General features: G+C 34.6%; 3 protein-coding genes and 1 long non-coding RNA gene across 4 annotated transcripts; 2 read left to right on the top strand and 2 right to left on the bottom strand.

Annotated features, from left to right (window-relative positions):
• Positions 1-5,782: 5,782 nt before the first annotated feature.
• LOC122605770 (zinc finger BED domain-containing protein RICESLEEPER 2-like) lies at positions 5,783-8,895 on the bottom strand. The gene is made up of 4 exons (XM_043778728.1): positions 8,710-8,895; positions 7,179-8,246; positions 6,959-7,096; positions 5,783-6,000 (listed from the first exon to the last, which is right to left on the bottom strand). The coding sequence occupies exons 2-4, from the start codon at positions 7,475-7,477 to the stop codon at positions 5,979-5,981; spliced, it is 459 nt and encodes a 152-aa protein (XP_043634663.1). The 5' UTR covers positions 7,478-8,246; positions 8,710-8,895; the 3' UTR covers positions 5,783-5,978.
• Positions 8,896-9,578: 683 nt separating this feature from the next.
• Positions 9,579-13,256, top strand: LOC122609573 (probable NADH dehydrogenase [ubiquinone] 1 alpha subcomplex subunit 5, mitochondrial). The gene is made up of 2 exons (XM_043782604.1): positions 9,579-10,028; positions 12,866-13,256. The coding sequence occupies exons 1-2, from the start codon at positions 9,704-9,706 to the stop codon at positions 13,060-13,062; spliced, it is 522 nt and encodes a 173-aa protein (XP_043638539.1). The 5' UTR covers positions 9,579-9,703; the 3' UTR covers positions 13,063-13,256.
• Positions 13,257-15,971: 2,715 nt separating this feature from the next.
• LOC122584378 lies at positions 15,972-16,642 on the top strand. The gene is made up of 2 exons (XR_006321495.1): positions 15,972-16,201; positions 16,337-16,642. It is a non-coding gene; the product is annotated as an uncharacterized LOC122584378 (long non-coding RNA).
• A 1,111-nt stretch (positions 16,643-17,753) lies between these two features.
• On the bottom strand, positions 17,754-21,006 carry LOC122584366. The gene is made up of 2 exons (XM_043756558.1): positions 19,553-21,006; positions 17,754-18,034 (listed from the first exon to the last, which is right to left on the bottom strand). Exon 1 carries the CDS (start codon positions 20,486-20,488, stop codon positions 19,625-19,627), a length of 864 nt encoding a protein of 287 aa, XP_043612493.1. The 5' UTR covers positions 20,489-21,006; the 3' UTR covers positions 17,754-18,034; positions 19,553-19,624.
• Positions 21,007-21,869: the final 863 nt, after the last annotated feature.

Raw genomic sequence — 21,869 nt, 5'->3', positions numbered from 1 at the left:
CTTGGGTGATTTTTACGAGCAAAACGATTTAACAAATTATACACTCAAATTACACATCAAGTTTTTGGCGCCGCTGCCGGGGAATTAAGTTTATTTAGTAGTTTTTAAAGTATTAAGTTTAATCGATCCTTTTTAGAAATTTATTTCTAAAAAGTTACTTATTCTGTTGATTTATTGTTCGTTCTAAAAAGATAAAAACTAAAAAAAAAAAAAAGTTAAAAACCTTAAAAAAAAAAATCATTAAAAGTAGTTATATTAATTCATCTCAAGTAGTATATTTGAATTTATATATATATATATATATATATATATATATATATATATATATGATAATATAATAATTAATAATAGTATTCTTCCGTTACACTTTTAATAAAGATTGCTTGGGTGATTGTGGTAAGGAAAACGAGACATGACCAGTGTGGTTACCTCGAATCCTGTTAACCTCGACTAGGATTGTGGTTAACCTAACTTGAGTTATTCCGATTCTTGACCTATGAGCCTCGAGTAGATATTTAACATTGGATTCTTGAACTGTTGGACTGAGGACTATTGGACTAATAATTATATATATAGTATAACACCAACTCAGACAATAATTCAAAACTCCACATAAATGATTTTATTTTTCGTTGTTTTACTTTTATTTATTTTATTTTTAGCTGTTTATTTTTATATGTTTTATTTTGTAGAATAGGTGCTTTTCACAGTTTTCTTGTTTTTCTTTTGCAGTGATATAAGGAGTGGATGAACACAAGGACCAGCAAACAACCACTCGCTAGTCCGCTATCCGATCCTGAAAAATCAGTTTCAAAAGGAAAAAAAAATCTTTGAAAAATTCTAAAAGCATTTTAGAAAGTAGTAGTTTTGTTAACATAGGAGCGTCAAATATTTTTGAATAAGAAAAAGTTGTTTTAGAAAAATCAAATCAACTACCATCAATTAACATGGCAGGCCCAATAGATAGACTTAATCAACCCATGTGGAGTAGGCAAAGAAATGTGGCACCGATCCCTGGATCCGCCATAGTGAAGCCTGAATTAGGAGATAATTTCATTGTTAAAGGAAACCACATGAAAATGATTCAAGAAAACCAATTTGATGGTAAATTTCTTTCTGATCCATATAAACATATCGCAGATTTCGAAGAAATTTGTGAAATGTTTAAATATGGTAGAGACATGGTAGAACCTGTTAAGCTACGATTTTTTCCGTTATCTTTAACAGGGGAAGCTAAACTTTGGTTTAATGGATTAGAAGAAGGTTCAATGAAAAAAGTTTTTGCAAATAGATTTTTTCCACCCGGTTTGCAACAAAAATTGTTTAATGATATAAGAACTTTTAAGCAATATGAAAAAGAAAACTATATCGATTCTTGGATAAGGTTGCAAAAATTGCTTAAAAAATGTTATGGTCATGGTCTTGATAAAGAACAAATTGTAAACATATTTTACAATGGTCTAGACGAGAATTCCCAAATTCCCAAATGGTCTTAAAAAATGTTAGTCATTTCCAATTACTAGTTTACTAATCGGATAGTGACAGTCCGATTATAAACTGGGGGTTGAAAACATTTTCTAGTTCTAAAAATCAAACAAATTCTTTCCGTTAAAAATAGTTAAAAACTATTTTTAGGTTGTAATGACCTTAAGATTTATCCTTCGCTCCTCTTACGCCAAAATTTCCTTTTTAGTCATTTAAAAGCTTTCAAAAGATCACTTGTAGTTTGTTAAGCAATGTGACAACTCGGTCACAACCCCCAATTTTACACTTTCTTTTTAGATTAACTTTAATAGTTTTATTTACTACTAATACTAATTCCCTGTGGACGATCCTGGACTTACTACTAGCTATACTATACGCGGCAGGGTACACTGCCCCGTGTGTAATATAACTATAGTATATCCTTATTTTATAAATTTAAAATTTGGGTGATTTTTACGAGTAAAACGATTCAACAAATTATACACTCAAATTACACATCACTTCTCAACAGAAACACCAACTTTGTTTTGTGACAATAAAAGTGCTATCTTCTTGACGCAAAATCCCGTCTCTCACAAACAGGCCAAACATATTGATCTTGACTATCACTTTGTTCGTGAACTTGTTACATCAGGTCGCCTTCACACTGTTTTTATACCATCCAAGCTACAGGTTGCGGATATCTTTACCAAGAGCCTTCCTCGGTCTCAATTCGAACACTTTCGGGATCGGCTTTGCGTTCGTCCGCCACCGCTTAGCTTGAGGGAGGATGTTAATAAACTATAGATTATTCTAGATTGTTTATATTGTATTTATTGTAACTATTCATCTCCTGTGTATTTATTAGTTCACGACTATATATTTCTTGCACCTCTTGTTGTGAGGTATGCAATCTTTCTATATTCACAAAAGATACAAAATAATCGATTAAATGAATGGTTTTGTTCAAAGAAATGACAAACCGAAAGTATCCGTTTACTAAAATTATCCGATTAACTTATCACGAACACTTGTAGTTTTAACAAGAGTTTTTGTTTTTGATTTATACACAAAATAGTTATTTGCACAAAAAATAAAGTAATATCAATCTCATTTGGATGTCATTATAGTGTCTTGAATGCTAACTATTAACTACTAATTACTAACTCGTTATTTAAAAACACAAATTTTAAAAATATCAACCTTATTTGATCAAGTGGTCAAAGTTTTTATCTCAAGAGATATACCCTCTTTTTTTTTTAATATGATAGAACTTAAAAATACCTAAATGTTAAGTAAAGACAATATAATTTACATGTTAACTTCCTCATACCTCAATAGTCAACAACAACAACAATGTACGAAAAAACCGTAATTTAAAATCTAAAACTAAACGGAGTGGAACCAACTCCCACCGACCGTCACCCTTTGTCTCCCACCGTCACCCCGCACACCACCCCTTCGGCCGACACCCATCTCGCCCGACCCAGCTGGCTCGCCCTCCTCCCCTTTGACCTACACGTTGACTGAGGCGCTTTAATACCCCACCGGCTAGTTTTGACTAGCATTTAAAAAAAAAAAACTTCCCTTTTTTTTTATTACTTTACCTCTTTTCCATTCATTTTTCTGTTTTACATTTCACACACACACCTTTCTTTTTCATTTTTTATCCTTCCATCTTCTTCATTTTTTATCTAAAATGTTTCCCAACAACTTTAACAACAATCCTTTTAACCCGGGTAATCGTACTCAACGTCCAAACAACCCAAATCAACAACCCGATATGATGAACAACGTTAGTTTACTCAACAACCCACAACTTTTTCAATTGATTCAACATTTGTCCACAAATCAACAAATGGGTATGGGTATGGGCATGGGTATGGGTATGGGTTCGGTTATGGGTATGGGTCCGGGTATGGGTATGGGTGGTTCGAGCCAACATGAAACTTTTGGTGGGTCCTCTAGCCAACAAAACACTCCCGGTTCTGTTCTTTTTTTGATCGTCTAAGGCTAGTTGATACTCCACCACCGACAGAAGATTCTCAAGATGATGATATTGTTCAAGAGACACAAACCACCCCCTCAACCATCAAAACCAAGGCGGCATAGGAAAAAGGTGGCCGGCGAAGACGAACCACAACCAAGAAATGTCCAACAAATATGGTTACCGCCGGAAGAAATGAATTTAGCTACGGCTTGGCTATCGGTGACCGAAGACCCGGAATGTGGTATTTTTCTTTTTACGCATATTAGTATATATATATTTTTTTAAATATATGTCCATTTTTTTTAAAACCTGTTTCGGTATATTTAAAAAAAAAACTGTTTTAGTAATTTTTTTTTTTAAATGTGTTAAAACATTTTTTTTTTAAATCTGTTTCATTTTTTTTATAAAACAAAAACTGTTTTAGTTTTTTTTTAAATCTGTTTCGGTTTTTTTTTTTTAAAAGAAAAACAGTTTTTTTTTTAAAAAAAAAAAACAGCCGAGTTTTAAAAAAAAAAAAAACAGAGCCGAGTTTTTTTTAAAAAAAAAAACAGTTTTTTTTTGAAATATTATTTGTGTTTGGTTTTTTGTTGTAGGAAATTATCAAAAAAAAGGGGTATATTGGTCACGAATAACGGAGGCTTTGGCGACATTAGAAGAAAAGCTGAAAGATTACCGTGACCCCGAAGCTATGAGTGCGAAATGGAGGAAGATACGTCTAATTATTCAAAACTTCAACCAAATCTATATTCGAATCGGTCATGCAAGTGGGGAAAACGATTTAGACCGTGTTATAAAGGCTAACGAAGAGTATGAAGGAACTTATCGCAAGCCATTTCCGTATTTATCAATTTGGAGCAAAATTAGGTATATATATTACTTTTTATTAAGTTTAATTATGTTTAATATATATATATATATATATTACTTTTAATTAAGTTTAATATATATATATATATATATATATTTATATATATATTACTTTTTATTATGTGTAATTATCTTTTAAATATATATATATAGGTATAGTTCGAAGTTTTATCTCGTGGACAAAAGCACTGTGAGGACCAATCTCAGTCAACCCACGGCCAAAAGGTCGAAGACTTCATCATCCACCGATCTAGTGGCTAGTCAAGGGTCGGATGCTAGGGTCAACTTTGACCTTAACTCGTTTGAAGAGTTGGGTGATAATGATGAGGAGCCGGTGTATCAAGAACGACCGATTGGTAGGGACACATCAAAAAAAGCGTCGAGAGGGTAAGGAGGGTCGAGCTCGGGAGACAAGGGGAAAGGAAAGGGTAAGTATATGGATACGTTTGAAGGAATAGCGAAAAAGTTGGATAAGTTGTTTGATATGAGCTCGAAGAAAATTGAGTTGAAGGAAAAAAAAAAGTTAAGATCATGGAAGAAGACCGCGATTGGAAATTTTTGGGTATCGACTATTCCCACCTTGAAGAGCCTGAGCGAAGCATCATCAAACGCAAAAAACAAGCACTTTGTGAAAAATATTCGTCTTGATTAGTTTTTATGTTTAATTAGTTTGTTATTTTTATGAACTTTTTTATTTTAAGAACTTTGTTATTTTTATGATTAACTAGTAGCAATTTTAATTATGTTTAATAAATTTGTTTATGTTTAAAATATATATATATCACTTTTTAATTATAACAAAGTTTTAAAAAAATCAAAAATAAAATTAAATCAATCATTACCATTGTCACATGGCACAAGTCGCCCCCTACTTAAAAACTCACTCATTTCCAACTTTTTTGAGGGGCAACTATTTTTACCCCCCATGCCACATGGCACAAGTCGCCCCCTCCTCCCCTTCTTCCCACTCCTCTTAGTCTAAGGCTTCATTCTTCAGCTTTTTTTCCAAAGGAAAAGAAAAGGAAAGATAAGAATTTTTACATTCTTGAGTTTTTTTTCCAAAAGAAAAAGGAAAGGAAAAATCAAAGTTTTTTCCTCTAAAAGTTTTCTGACCATTTTGGCCTGATTTGGAAGGAAACTCGTGGAAGGGGTGATTGCAGGTTTCCGGTGGTGGTTGGGTGGAAGGGTTGGTTGTAGGTGGTGGTTGCAGGTTTCCGGTGGTGGTTGTAGGTAGTGGTTGCAGGTTTCTGGTGGTGAGTGGATGGAAGGTAGGGGTGAGAACGGTTCGGTTTGGGTCGGTTTTGGGCTAAAACTGAAAACCAAACCGAATCAATTCGTTTTTAAAAAATCAAAACCATTGGGTTTTGGTTTTTTCGGTTTCATCTAATTTCGGTTCGGTTTATGGTTTTTTCGGTTTTTAACCGAATTAAGCCGTTGGGCCTACTTGGGCATAGAACTTGATACTTCAATAACAATTCATTCATTATCAGTTTTAAAAAAAACACATCAAAATCCATCAAAGAGGTCCACAAAAGTCAAGGTTTACAGAAACTACAATGCCAATAACGAAAAATAGAATAACAGATATATAAATAGATAAAATGATAGGCTGGCCGGCTGAGGACGATCAGGTTCATCAACTCAGAAGTTCAAAAATTCAATCCGGTTCATCAACTAACCTGCAACATGAGAAGATACAGAGCCTTAGAGCTTTAAAAAGTATTGGATACATAGAATTAACTAGTGCCTAGTGATAGAGCAAATGAAAGTTGAATCAAACATAGGTTGATCAAAACCCAAAATATGAGGCGAGCTACAATATGAACTGAACTTACAATCTGCCATGTTATCAATGATTTTAGAAATCAACTAATTCTGAATTGACCAGCTAAGTGAACATGACTCATGATGTCAGATCAACAAATATATTCTAATAACCCTTTCAAAAGTATCAGATACATAGAAAAGATCTAGGATACGTGGATATTCTAAGTATTAGATACATAGAAGAATATATTAGAAACTTGACTTTTGAACATGACTTTTGAGAGTATTGGAAACTTCACTGAATTCATTTTCCACCAGTTCAAAACATCAAGTTTATCATCCCTTTTTTCCATACCATCACTCAAATAAATCTCCACTTCTTTTTTATTCATCCCCTGCCCTCTTTCTTCCAGATATTTTTCATAATCATCATCCTCATCTGATTCCACACCAGTTTCACACACATTAGACGAACCAACACTTACACCATCCTCTTTCAACTTATAGTGATCATACAAATCATCTAACGTGGTGGTTACCCGAGTTACAATTTCATTAACTTTAGGGGAATTCTTACCAAAGATTTTTTCCAAATTATACTCAAGATACATTTTTTTGTTTCTTGGATCTAAAACAAGTGCAACATACAACAAATAATTGGTGTTATCAATATTATCCCAATATTTTTCATATTTTGCTTTCATTGACAAAGCCATTTTTTTCTTTTTCTCATCTTTGCTTGAACACATTTTAGAAATAGCTTTATTCATTGTGACAAACTCACTAAAAAACAGATTTGAGGTCACATATTTTGTCCCCGAAAAAGTCTTTGTAGCATCATAGAAAAGTTTTAAAAAGTCTATAAAATACCGAGCAGTTTCCCAATCCTCTACTTTAGGTGCCCCTGCAACTCGGTCACCCCTCTTCCTTTTTCTAGTACTTTCCTCACCATCATCCTCGACACTACCTCGAAAGTAAGATCGATAATTGAAATCAACGGATGAAAGCCTGCGAGATAACAAACGGACATCATATCATATTAATGTAAAATACCTATCATATAAAGCGTAAAGCAGAATTTAAAAAATACCTATTAAACGCAACCTCATACTTCTCGGCTATTTCCAACATATGATAGGTAGAGTTCCATCTTGTCTCAACATCAAGGCATGGTTTTCTCTTACAAGAAATTTCCAACTTTTGAACACATTCTGTGAAGTTGTCATATCTAGTACAAGAAGATCTTACATACCTCACTGCATTACGAATCCTAGCAATAGACTGAAACTGTTCATCTAAACCATCCCTCACAACAAGATTTATTATATGTGCACAACATCTTAAATGCAAATATTTGCAATCTAAGATAGCATGAGGCCCTTTGAGCATGGTAGCTAAATATTAATAGCCCCATCGTTTGATAAAGCATTATCGACGGTAACTGTCAAAACTCGATTGATACCCCATTTTCTTAAGCAACTATAAACTACCTTTCCAATTGTGCTGCCTTTATGATTTGGTATTTGGCAAAAGTTAAGTATCTTCTTTCTTAGCACCCAACTATCATCGATCCAATGAGCTGTAAGACACATATAGTTATAGTTTTGGACTGAAGTCCAAGTGTCTGTAGTAAGAGACACGGTTTGGTCTTTCAAAAGATCTTTGAGTTTGTTGGCCTCTTCTTTGTATATAGAAATACAATCTTTAGCAACCGTCCACCTAGACGGAATTTTGAAGCTGGGATTCAATCCCCACGTGTACTCCCTAAACCCCTTATCATCAACAATGCTAAATGGCTGATTATCTTTGATACACATGCGGGCTACCAACTCTCTGCATTTTTCTTGGCTAAAAGAGTGATTAACCAAACCTGCTCCAGGTTTGAACTTCAAAGTAGCTTGCTTCTTTAAATCTTCTTTTTTGTAAACCGGTGATGTTTTGCATACATTTTTCAAATGATTTATCAAGGAACCTGTACCATTTTTTTTTTGAATTAGCAGCAAGAACATGCTTACAATATGGACATTGCACTTGAATCGCCCCCTTTTCATAATCAAAATGTTTCCACACCCATGACCTCGGACCATGATTTCCTTTCTTCTCATCAACGTGTCCTTCACCAGTGTTCATCAATATTTTGGTTATCCATTGCTTCCATCTATAAAAAAAACAAATAATGAAACAATATATGACTTTCTTAAAGAATGAATAAAAGTTCCTCCAAATACTAATAATAATACAAGTATCATCTATAGACTATAATGATAAAAACAAAAAATAAAAAGCCCTCCAATCTAGTTGTGCTTCCTAGTTCATATTTTAGATATACATGATACTTGTAATACAATAAAGATATGAGGCTACGAATTCACATATAAAAGAGGATAAAGAATTAAGGCTAACTCAGAAGTCAGAATCACATATATAAAAAAATAAAAGTACTTTATATCCATCTAACAATTATTATCACTACCAGACAATCTAATTTATGTAAAAAAATGGATTTTTTTATGCTAAAAAAATAGTCATCACATATATAAAAATACAATACTGTAATCATCAAACGTGATGTATATATATATATATTAAAGAATATGAATATTTGATACAAAGAATCATACCTGAAGCAGATCTGTATCTTGAACAAGAGAGGATTTTGATGCAGAGTATTGAAAGTGATATATGATTTTGAAGTGACATAATCAAGGTATATATAAACTATATATATATTGTAATCTTGAAGTGACATAAATTGAAGAAGAGAACTCAATCGGTGAAAGAATCTGCTCTGAAGATTTTTCCCTAGAAAAATGAAAATCCATGGGAAAGGGGAATAGTAATACTAGTAAACCTAAATATTATCGTACCAAAACTTTTTATTGATCTAACAGTTATGTGTATATTATACTTGTATTGTCTGCTTTTTTGGTAGTAATAAATGGTACAATAATAAAAATCAATGGTACTAATAAGCTTCCCAAATATTAATAATAGTAAATTACTAATGACATTGGAATATGAGCAGAGAATAACAACTAAATATCTAATATCCATCGTCTATATTGAATGTACAACTTCGGTTCGGTTTTAATCACATGGTTCGGTTCAGTTTTTATCATACGGTTCAGTTCGGTTATTTAAGTGTGGTTATATAATGAAAACCAAACCAAACCGAAAAAATTCGATTTTTGAAAAATCAAAACCATTGGGTTTCGTTTTTAAGCGGTTCGGTTATTTTGGTTTGGTTTTTTTGGTTTTTTCGGTTTTTGGTTTGATTTTTGCTCACCCCTAGTGGAAGGGGTGGTTGCAGGTTTCCGGTGGTGGTTCTGATTATTTAGATTATTTTTCTTTCACTTTCCTTTCAAACTCAAAAATAGCTTTTATAAATGTAATCTTCTATCATTTCTTCCACTATCCAATCTTGTACAATTTTTTTCTTTTAATAAAAACACGGAAATGCATTCTAAGATACTTGAAAACATAGTGTTAGTTACATTTTAGTCCCCTCCATATATATAACTTTAACTAAACACTCCCACACACCGTGAATCCACCCAGAATCCCAGATAGACGGCACAAACACACAAACAGACACAGTCGCAGGTCGCACCCAAAATGTTTCTGCGGAAATTCGCACGGGCATCATCACTAATGATGATGTCAAAAGTGAAAGAGACAACAGGGATCGTGGGTCTTGAGGTTGTTCCAAACGCGCGTGAAGTCTTAATCGGTCTATACAACAAAACCCTAACCGAGATCAAGCGTGTTCCTGAAGACGAAGGTTATCGTAAAGCTGTCGAAAGCTTCACGCGCCACAGACTCACTGTCTGTGAAGAGGAACAAGACTGGGAAGCTATCGAAAAGCGGCTCGGCTGCGGTCAAGTTGAGGAATTGATTGAAGAGGCTCAGGATGAACTTAAACTTATTGATAAAATGATCGGTTAGTTTTGCTTTTCTTAAAGTTCTTTACTTTTTAATGTTTTTTGAAGTATTTGAAATGTATGTATGTTCTGTGTGTGTGCGTGTGTGTGTATATATATGCTTGTTGAAATGTGATTAATTGTTGGATAAGATGATTGGTTAGTTTTTACTATATTTCTTTTATAAAAAGTTTTCTAATTTTTAATGTTTTTGAAGTATTTGAAATGTATATATGTTGTGTGTGTGTATATATATATGCTTGTTGAAATGTGATTAATTGTTGGGTTTTTATTGATGGATAAACGACCTATTATTGGTCTTGCTGCATTGACCTGTTTGACCGCCAACACGAGAGGTGAATCGTGTAAACCTGTTAAGGTAAAAGAGAGAGATGCTTTTAGGGTTTGAAGAAATGTAGATGGATTTAGTGTTGTTTTTTAGCTAGCTGAAAGGAAAGGGAATAGGTAAGTGTTACTAGGCATGTAAATTTGATTTTTCGTTAGTGTTTACGATCTTCGGGTTTTGGATTGGAAGTGGATTTGGAGTTAATAAGTGGGAGCTTATGGCTTAAAAGCTGTGCCCGGCTTTAAAAAAAGTGCTTTTTACCTTTAAACGAGTTGAAACGTACACAGTAAGGCTATACGCACTTGACGTATGCACTACCTAGCGGTTTCGTACTTCCTCTTTTTCGTAAGCCATGGTAATCTCTTTTTTTTTAATAAGGGAACTATTCTTTGTGAAAAAAGGATATATGTTTGTTGACTAGTGTTTTTTTTTCCTTTCACTCTTTGAGACTTTGATATACCCGCATGTTTGTGGGACAAAGTATGATATGTTGACTCTTGTGAGAAGGTAAGGATTGAAAGCTTATATGGAGTATGAACAGTTTAATGTCTGTATTATACTGACAATTTTCTTCTATTGTGTTTTCATGGTATCCATGATCCTGCTTTCTGGGTATATGTACTCCAAAAATAGGGTCTGTGATGAAAAATAGGGTCTCCTTTCACTCTTCCACTGGTTGTTGGTACCGCCTTTGAATAATTTTGATGTGGGTGTATAATTTCAGAACCCTAAGTTTGGTCCTCTTTTCACGGGGTGTCACTCTTATATGTCAAGCATGCATTTTATTGATCATTAACCCTCTTCTTTTGGGTCAGAGTTGAAAACTGGTATCTGTTTTTTGTATATCTTGCTATTTTGTAGTGTCAAGCAATTTTCTGTTCGCTTTGCATTTGATCTTTAGGTTGGTGTTAAGGTCTACAGTTTGGGATTCGGTAATGAGAATTGAGATGATAGATGGTGTCTGGTTTGAAGGTATGCAATCCAAAGTTAATAATGATACCTCAAAGTTGGGCTTCTTTGTCATACATTCTAAAGAGGGTATAATTGATTAATATTCCTATTCCACCCTGTTATTAAATCCATACCCATAGTGATTTCTGACGCCAATGTGACCTCATTTTTGTTACTGATCCAACAACTACTAGGTGAATTGAATGGCTGAAAGTGTAGTAAAAGCTACAAACTGCTTTTCTATGTCAGTTATCTTTGGTATGTGGGTGTGAAAACTTTAGTATCTATATTTGACATATATTGTGAACTTATAACGTGACGATTCTGAGTTTTGGGGTCTTGTTGAGTGTCTGAACTGTTTTGGTTATATTACACTTCTGTCAATCCTCATAGATTCCCTTAATCCCATTTTTCTCAGAATGGTACTCTTTGGAGTATTGTGAACTTATACTTTTTGTAGTTTAAAGATCTGAATGTAAAGTTATTTTATAAACTTTTTGTTTTTCATATTGAAGTGTTCCGCATGGATTAGACATCTAAAGTCTGATACACTCTTATTGGCAGCCTTTTGATATGCGATTAAGGTAGATTTTGGAACTTATTTGCATAAAGTTTTGTCCATTCATCTGAATTTGGTTGTTTAGTGTGATGGAAATTAGATAAAGTGAGAATGAAAGGGTATGCTTTTGTTAGTTACAGTTAGAATAACAGAATGGGTAATGGGTCAAAACCGGAAATCTTGATTTGGCCTGGGTTGGATTGACCCAAAACACTTTCTCTCCGTATTTCATACCTTCTTAATTTTAGTTATTGTGTTTAGTTATTACAATATCTTTTTTTTTTGTTGAAAGATTGTGTCAGATATTATCACAAAAGCTTTAATAATCTAATGTATCGAATAAAATGATGTAGAAGGTTTTATGCATTAGAATACACTTGGACAACCATCGGCCTGTTTGACACATTTCCTTTGTAGTTGATCGCTAAATTCTGCCCATTTGACAGATTGGAGATGAAACATAGCCGAATTGACCCATTCTTAACCCACCTGGCTATACACAGTTTTGCTTTTGCTTATATACTAATTCACCAGATATAATTAAACACTAGGAACAAAAACAATCTTTGGATGTAGGGTGATTGTGTGTCAGTGTTTGTGTGATGAACACTTGTTTGCTTTCTAGTTATTATTTTGCATTTATGCTCTAAAAGGAGTGGTCAGCAAGACAGCAACCATTCTTCCTGAAGTTATAGATTTTAATCTCTCTTGAACCTGTTTTCTTTTTAACTTTGATTCTTTGCTCCTGATAGAAGGAAACTCTTTTTACTATTTCTGATGCTCGTATAAGTTTACTGCAACCATGGCCACTGCTAATAACTTAACCCGAATTAGTTAGAATAATTTATAGAAAAGAAACTCAATTCACTTTTAAGGTCTTTTAATATTGTAAATTATGGGAAATGAGTCTTCTTTTTTCATGTGTTACCTGAGTGAATTGTCATTTGACCTTTCTTCCACAAATGCAAATGGTATTGAATTCTTATTGTGTTGGAATGCAGAATGGGACCCATGGGGTGTAGACGATGATTATGAATGTGAAATATTACATAACGATGCACCAGTTCCAAAACACGTGCCACTGCACCGACCTGGTCCGCTACCTGAGGAGTTCTACAAGACCTTGGAAGCTGTCACCAAGAGTGGGAAGTTGGAGCCAAAGAAGGATGAGTCAACAAATCCCGTGAGTTCACAGTGAGGGACGGTAAAAGTTTTATGGTTGCTTTTTACTGGGAAATTTTTTTGTATTTTACTTGTGTCACCAACCTTGGCTTTGGTTTGTCAAATGATTTTAATCTTCCCCTACTTGATTTAGGAGGTTAATAAGCTCGAACTCAGTTGTTGTTTTTATGGGTTCTAAGAAAAGTTACCTATATATGATTGATGGGTTAATTGTGTGTTTTGGCTGGTATATTATATATTGTTCCATCAAGGTTACTCTGGTTTTTAATCTTGTTAATTTTGTTTACGAGTGTAGCGGTGCTTGAAATGAATTTAAGATGTAATTGTTGTTGAATCATGTAAAATGTTGAAGGTCTCTTACGGGTGTAAGCTGGTTATCATTCAAAACAGCCAAACAGACTTTGTTAACTATTTGTTGTCACTGATTGCCTTAATTTCTTTTTAAAATTTTTAGTTATTACTAAAACATTCTCAACTTTTTGTGCCATGGAAACCAACCACTTGACCACTTAGGTCAATGGGGTTTAAGTCTACTGCTATGGTTCTAGACTTCTAGGCAGACACAAAAGAGTAACCTAGAGGTTTGAATATGCCACTACTATTGAGGATTTCTACACTGCATGATTGAAGTCTGCAACAAGAATAGGCGATCACATTGAGAGCAAAATATCGTGTGCTAAAATTTGGTCCACACGACTTAAATTCGGTCCGGTCCTTGGTTTGCTTTTATTGGTATTTCCTTAGACCAGACCGGGTCCAAACCTGATCTCGTCAGTCATCCCTAGTTCCCTACTTTCAACTTTCATAACTTCACAATACCAATTCCGGCACATTCATCAATTTGGAATAACTAATATATAACCACGTGCCATAATTTTGCAACTTAAGAACACAATATTTATACCAACACCTAGATTATCATTTTAAAACAGATCTTTTGGATAAATATAATAAAATCCTCATGTTTATACACTATCTGACAACTAAACATTGTTTCTATATAATATATATATCTTTAATTAAATTAATTTATAATATTTACTCATAAATTCTTATAATAATCACATTACCTCCATTTACATTAAAAACTTTTACATCAATAACATATACTACTTGCCTCTGCCACTACCTCCACATGTTGCCGGCACCACCACACGCCGCTACCTCCGCCGTTGCTACTACCATCGCTGTCGCCGCCCGTCACCAACGCAACATCTCCACCATCACCGCCACATTACACGGATACCCTTCTCATTAATTTTATAACTAAGATTGCGAAAGTCAATATACAACTTGTAATCTCAAGATAAATGGCATGTTTAACAATTTGTGTACACAAGAAACTTTAGAGAATCATATGTAGGAACATCGTTCACAAAATGACATATATATTCGAATTACAATATAAAACTACTAAGAAATTTGAAACAAGAAAAGGATATATATAGTGATAGAAAATAAAGTACAATAAGTAAAGAAAAATACAATAGTTAAAAGGAATTAGAAAGTGAAAATACTTTTAGAAATACATAAAGTGAAGTTAAAGTAAAAGAAAGAAGGTGTTGGTTGGGGATTTCTGTTCAACAGAGGTCCCTTAAAACAGATTTCAGGCCACCCAAGTGAACCCATCTGTCTCACAGGGTACAACAGCCTAAGCAGTATGTACTGCCAGAGTTCATCTAGCACCCAAAACTATACCTTCAACAAGAGTACGTTAGACAAAGAATGTTGCAAAAGGCTCTGGATTAGCCAGAGTGTTGTGTGTGTGTGTTTTTGTGATTGTATTATGATTATGAGGTTACTAACTTCCTTTATATAGAAAGACAGATGCCCTTTCAAGTTACCAAAAAACACCCTTTCAAATCACCAAAGAACACCCTTTCAAGTTACCAAGGGACAACCTTTCAATTCACGAAAAGTCACCCTTTAGAGTCCTGAAAGGACAACCTTTGAAGTCACGAAGGGACAACCTTTCAAGTCATGAAAGGACACCCTTTGAAGTCACCAAGGGACAACCTTTCAAGTCACCAAGGGACACTCTAACTTATAACACAACTTTGAGCATCGATATCACATTCATCTCAACTTCGTTTTGGACATTATTATATGCTAACAACAAATGATATATATTATTTGCGTCCAAACAACTAATTTTCTGTAGGAACAACGTTCACAAAATGAAATATTTATTCGAATTACAATACAAAACTACTAAAAAATTTGAAACAAGAAAATGATATATATAGTGATAGAAAATAAAGTATAATAAGTAAAGAAAATTACAATAGTTAAAAGGAATTAGAAAGTGAAAATACTTTTAGAAATACATAAAGTAAAGTTAAAGTAAAAGAAAGAAGGTGTTGGTTGGGGATTTCTGCTCAACAGGGGTCCCTTAAAACAGATTTCGGGCCACCCAAGTGAACCCATCTGTCTCCCAGGGTACAACAGCCTAAGCAGTATGTACTGCCAGAGTTCACCTAGCACCCGGAACTATACCTTCAACAAGAGAACGTTAGACAGAGAATGTTGCAAAAGGCTCTGGATCAGCCAGAGTGTTGTGTGTGTGTGTGTGTTTTTGTGATTGTATTATGATTATGAGGTTACTAACTAACTTTATATAGAAAGCCAGATGCCCTTTCAAGTCACCAAAGGACACCCTTTCAAATCATCAAGGGATACCCTTTCAAATCACCAAAGGACACCCTTTTAAGTTATCAAGGGACAACCTTTCAATTCACGAAAAGACACCCTTTAGAGTCCTGAAAGGACAACCTTTGAAGTCACGAAGGGACAACCTTTCAAGTCATGAAAGGACACCCTTTGAAGTCACCAAGGGACAACCTTTCAAGTCACCAAGGGACACTCTAACTTATAACACAACTTTGAGCATCGATATCACATTTATCTCAACTCCGTTTAGAACATTATTATATGCTAGCAACAAATGCTATATTGCGTCCAAACAACTAATTTTCCAACATCAAACACAGCTTCAAGTTGTTCATACTGGAGTTACATTATGACATTAGCCTTGGTAGATACTTCACTTCGGATAACAAATCAATGGCCGGCCACCACTGGTAGCAAAATTTAATTTTTAATTACTATCACAGTAGAAATAAGAAGCATAATTACGAAAAAGTTGAAGGTTATGGGTAAGTCCGTCTACATTTCACTTTCCCATACCTCGTAGAAGACGGAATTGTGTACGGCTGTTACTTTGTTGAAATTAAATTGAAGTTATGGTTTACAACTTGATATTCATGATTTTTTTTGTTTTGTTTTTTTAGGCGATAGACCATTCGTTTAAAATCACTGTCATTGGTTCTTGATTGCTGCTCTATGAAAAAGAAAACAGGAGAAGATAGAGTTTAGTAGCTGTGAAGTTTATATAGACCGTTTTTGGTTCACAAATTTTTTAAGCTGCTACTGATCGTGTTATTACTTTTTTTCTGGGAATTTAGTTTTAGTCGAATCTACTTCATTTCTGAATAATTCTGATGTGATATGGTCAAATTGTTTGGTGAATGATCTTGGCATATATGTTTTTGTATTGATATGTTTTGAATCTTACATTTGAACAGATTTTTATCTAACTAGTGTCAGTATGGTCATTTAGCTTATTCTTTTCTGACGTAATTATTTTAAAGTGCTCAACTGCTTTGTAATCTACCAGCATAATATAGATGGAGAAGTATGTGCCAACTGCCAAAGACACTTGCTTTAGATAGACTTAAAGGTTAACAACTAAATAAACGATCGCCTGTGCATCTGATGGCTTCTGTTTTTGTTGTTATTTTTTCTACTAATGGGTATGAATTGAAATTTTTCTTAGGATGTTTTACGTCTGGGTGGGATATATGCGTTGTTTGCAGGCAAGGATGCAAGCAGAGCACTTACAATCTTTTAAAGAGAGATCTGACCGGATATATCATTGTTCTGGGTGCACTTGAGCTTGATGCATTGCAAGATTGGGAATACAAGTTCATGAGCAGCCATCAAGAAACCTGAAGGTGCGCCTGAGCCATCAACTGCCGTTAAAACCACTGAGGCAACTGAAGCCAACCATGCAAAGTCAAATGCAGCAGAACTGCGGCTGTTCCTAAAGAAACTACAGATGAAAAGGAGGAAGGAACTTCAACCACACCAGAAGTCGGTAAAGACGAGTAGAATTTTATGATGGTTGAGTAGGCCAGTAGGGTGTGGGTCCAGTGCCCATTATTGGCTTGTGGTGATCAAACTGGAATTGGCACTTCGAATAACTTAGAAAAGGGCGTGGCCGACAAACTAACTGTCACACCAAAAGTCCAAAGCTGGTCCTATACAACCGAAATACCACTAGGAGCCCACAACCATTTGGTTGTTAAAAAGCCAACCAACTTATTTGGTCCATAACCAAATTATCGACTTAAGATCCTATATCAGCTATTCATCTTCCTTGCATTTATGTTGCAGATATCATGAGTGCCATAAAGTGCTGCAGAAAATCTAGTTAGAATCATACCTGGGGGGGTGGGGGGCTCACACCAACGAAAAAAATTCCTTGTAATTTCACCATATGCTTATCATAAATGGAATCAAGGGTATAAAAGGACATCATTTAACGGCAAATAACTACATGTGATCAAGTATGCTGCGCAATTTTGTTAACTTGAAATAGCCAAATGTGTTCATGAACAGTTAACTGGAAATAGCCAGATAGCCATATTTACTAAATTTTGCAGTAAATATGAAAATCTCACAATTAAGAATACAGTTATAACACTTGCACACAAACCAAATGCGTTCATGAACAAGCCGGTGGTGTTTTGCAATTACACTATAACATAGATGAGTTCACTTTACAGTTTAAAATGAGCAAAAGCCTTAACCTTATCTCACCGTACATAAAGGCACTACCATTCAAAAAGAGCATTCTGTCACCACCCATCACCATATATCTTCACCAATGCCAGCCTCTTTTTTTTTTTTCCATGGGAGCCACGTAGCTGAAAACGAAACCATGTTGTTAGTGTGATGTTCAATACTAGAGCAATGATATTAGCAAATTAAGATTTCATCAACATAACCTAAGAACACATAATAAGCGCATGGGGGGAGTGCTCAGCGTTGACTTTGGCATCATCAACATGGCGCTAGAGGTGAACGTGGTCACCACAGCCGCTTGTTCGCCTTGGAGTGCAACCAGCTGATCCGCATGCGGATGCCGATCAGGGTGGAGGTATATGCGAGCTGCAAAAGCGTTTTCTTCTTAATTCCAATAGTGGTCATTAATTGTTCAGGGTGCAAAATAGGGGTAAAACTGATGTTCATAGGTGGGGGCAGGGACAATGATGTGGAACTGATAGAGCACTCCTAAGTGGGGTCGTCCTTAGGACCCCTAGAACGTTATTCACCACAAGTATTTTAAAACCAATAAAACTAAAACCCAAGACATGGTAAGGACAATCTGAGTATCTAATTACAAAACTTAACTTACTATAACAAAAAAAAGGCATTTTTTTCTTATATTGCAAGAAACAACACCCTATCAGATTTTCATCTATAAAGATAGAACATAGCATTGAAAAATCAATTATAATTTCGTCCAAAAGATTTTCGTTTATGGAACTGAAGAATAGTCATCTGATAATTGAAGTTGTTGATCACCTACAACCTTTTTAAAAATGTTTTTCCCTGCAAGTAATTACAAATTAACCACTTCATAATCTTCTAGCGTTCATAGACCTCAATTCTCTTTATGATCAAATCAGCACTTAATACAGGTCTAATCAAAACCTTCCATAGGAATATAATAGAATGTGCAAGATGGAAGACCGGAGAGATGATGGTTATGACAAACATTTGAATGTGAGCAACATGCAAGTATCTAGAGTTTTCCTATTGGGGCATCCAAGGTCATTGCTTTAGCCATATTTGATGGAGAGCAACCTAATCGGATGAGCCATCACGGCTTACTCTCCATCAGGTTGTTGCCCATCAACTATTGCAAAAGCAACAACAAGGAATGTCCCGAAAAGAACCATAATGAAACTCAAAATTCAAATATATATCATATATCCACCATCTTCAAAGGCTCCTTCTCATGCACAAAAGAGAAACGACAATGGTGGGAGTCTTCAAAATCATATAAACAATGCAGATCTAAAGGAAAGAAACACAATAATTTTTTAAAACACTTCCATTGCATGTGAACCAAGCATACAAACCTCATCAAATCAGACAGCTACGAGCATATGCAAAGAAACTAAAATGAAATATTTCCTTTTTTGGCAGAATTTGAGATTAACCAGCTAAGACTCGTTACTTTCTTAACTATATAGTGGAAATATTTCCATATAATTAACACAAAACAATTAATTTTGGAACAGTGGTTTGTGAAAAGAAACACGAAACACTCCAATCTGAAGCATATGGAATTAATTTAGAATCCAAGCATTTGCAAAGCAATAAGTTTTAAGCACGACTTAAATGTTGCGAATCATGACATCACTTACACAAATTACCTTTAGAAGAAGCCAGGTCAGCCCTTATGAAGTAGTAGATCATTTGCTTTTAATGCGATGATCCATGTGTGATCATGTACGTACTATTGGAAGATATATATAACCATCAGACTTATCAAGCAGAAGTAGTGATTCCACATAGGAACACATAAAGAACGAATTATCTTCTCCATCAATACCAAGATTATCGGCATATTCATAGTTCTGTTTGTAAATTTGAACTTCACCATACTTTTCGTAATTGGGTATGGTCTCCATTATTAGATCACCAGTTTTCCTAAATCCGAGTATATGGTGTATTGTGGCATCTGGTAACTTAATGGTGTACATCTTTGTAAATGATGATCTACTAACACCTTGTTCCTTCATCATCCATAGACAACCAACTGATACGTCTTCCTCAAGATGATATTCAAGCAAAACAAGAGACTCCCTTAGCTTAGATATACTTTCAATACTACAACGCCGGTTTGTAAAACTATCTGTGAGATTTATCTCTTTAAGTTCTTTGGCAGTCAAATCAAACATGATCAGCAAATTTGGTTCAGATCGACCAACTTCATAAGCAACCCAATAAATAAACCTATCGATAACAACCTGTGCCCCTCTAGGTCTAACTGATTCGCGGGGAAGATTGGTAGATAAAATACTCCAAGTCCCGGTGCTCAAAGTAAAGACTTGAACTTTCCAAGGGACGTTAACGATAGCCTTATCGTTCCTTCTCCTATTCCGCTTATAATGAATACATCTAATCTTGATAATAGTAAGATCAAAAGCAACAGGACAGACCCCAAAACCGAAAGCATCATGAACCTCAATATCACACAAGTTTTCAATGGGCTTATGCGACATATATGGCACTCGAATACCAACGGATTTCCTTATCGCAGGATTCCAAAGAACAAATTTTTGCTGTCCCAGAGAAATGGCCATCATCAGAGCTACCAACTACATATGTTGACTAGGGTTTAAGGGTCTTAACGAGGTCAGGAACAGGGGGGATAAATTCTTGTTGGACAAAACCATTATCAGAATCATTATCAATTAAAGTTATATATCTTTCCTCAGGAGGATAATGTAAATACCAAGCAAGTGTATACCTTAATATGAAACGATCATGTGGCTGGTGATGAACACTGTACAAATCGATGCTGTCCATCAAACACTTGTATGATTTTGATACAGTTCGGAATTGGAGTAATGGCTTTGTTGGAAGCCTTTTCAAGATTTCCCCCTGCATTTCGAAAGCTATGTATTCTGACATTTTTGATTTTCTGATGTTTTTGATTTTATTTCATTTTGGGGACTACGAATGATTATGAAAATGAATGTTGAATATCTAGGGTTTTTGGTTTTACAGAATGAGGATCAGGTAAAAAGTTCGATTTACAGCTTCCAAATTTTTTCATATCATTTCTTACATTTATTTATTAAACTTAAAAATACATTAGTATATCTATAATATAATTTCTTTTCTTCTCGTCTTATCATTTCTTTTCTTATGACTGTGGAGGAACCCGATCGGCTACACTACACCGCCAATCGGGTAAGATTTTGGTATGCCAATGGTTAGGTTGTAATTTTAAAGCGTTGGACAAATGGTCCCAGGTTGTTTCACATTAATTCAAACACACAACCATATTTGTTAAACTCGTACGAGTCACGAGTACTCGTGCGAGTCGAGTCAAAATATAATAAAAACGAACCGATTCGGTGGATGACTCGGATTTGCTCCCGACTCGTAGCATGACTCGGTTTTTGTAGTACGAGTCGGTTCGAGTCGTGTTCCGAGTCACGAGTCACAAATATGTTATTATTTTTTATATTGTTTAAATTTTAAAAATTTATCTTTAACTTAATATATAAATATAATATTGAATTTCTACAATAATTACTTGTATATAATTATAAAAATATATATTATCAAATATCATGACTCTTACGATTCGAGTCACGAGTCAAAAATCAGGATTTCGATTCGAGTCGAAAACCACGAGTCGACAACTATGCACACAACAACATAAATCTATATACATTTTAGGGATTATTACCTATGAATGTAACTAACTATGACCAAATGTCCATGTTATGTAAAGATTTTGTAAAATATTTATGTCATATAATGAACTTTCAAATCCCGATTATTGGATGTAGTTGACCAATCAAAAACTTACATGTGTCAGCTTATATGGTTGTCATATATATCTAGGTACATCAAATAACTAGGTTTTGAAAGTTCATTACATTATATTAACATTTTACGAGATATTTACATAACATAAACAGTTTGTCACACTTAGTTACATCCACAAGCAAT

This window comes from Erigeron canadensis, chromosome 1 (assembly GCF_010389155.1).
Source record: "Erigeron canadensis isolate Cc75 chromosome 1, C_canadensis_v1, whole genome shotgun sequence".
NCBI classification, from domain to species: Eukaryota; Viridiplantae; Streptophyta; class Magnoliopsida; order Asterales; family Asteraceae; genus Erigeron; species Erigeron canadensis.
This window is presented reverse-complemented; position numbering and strand designations above follow the sequence as displayed.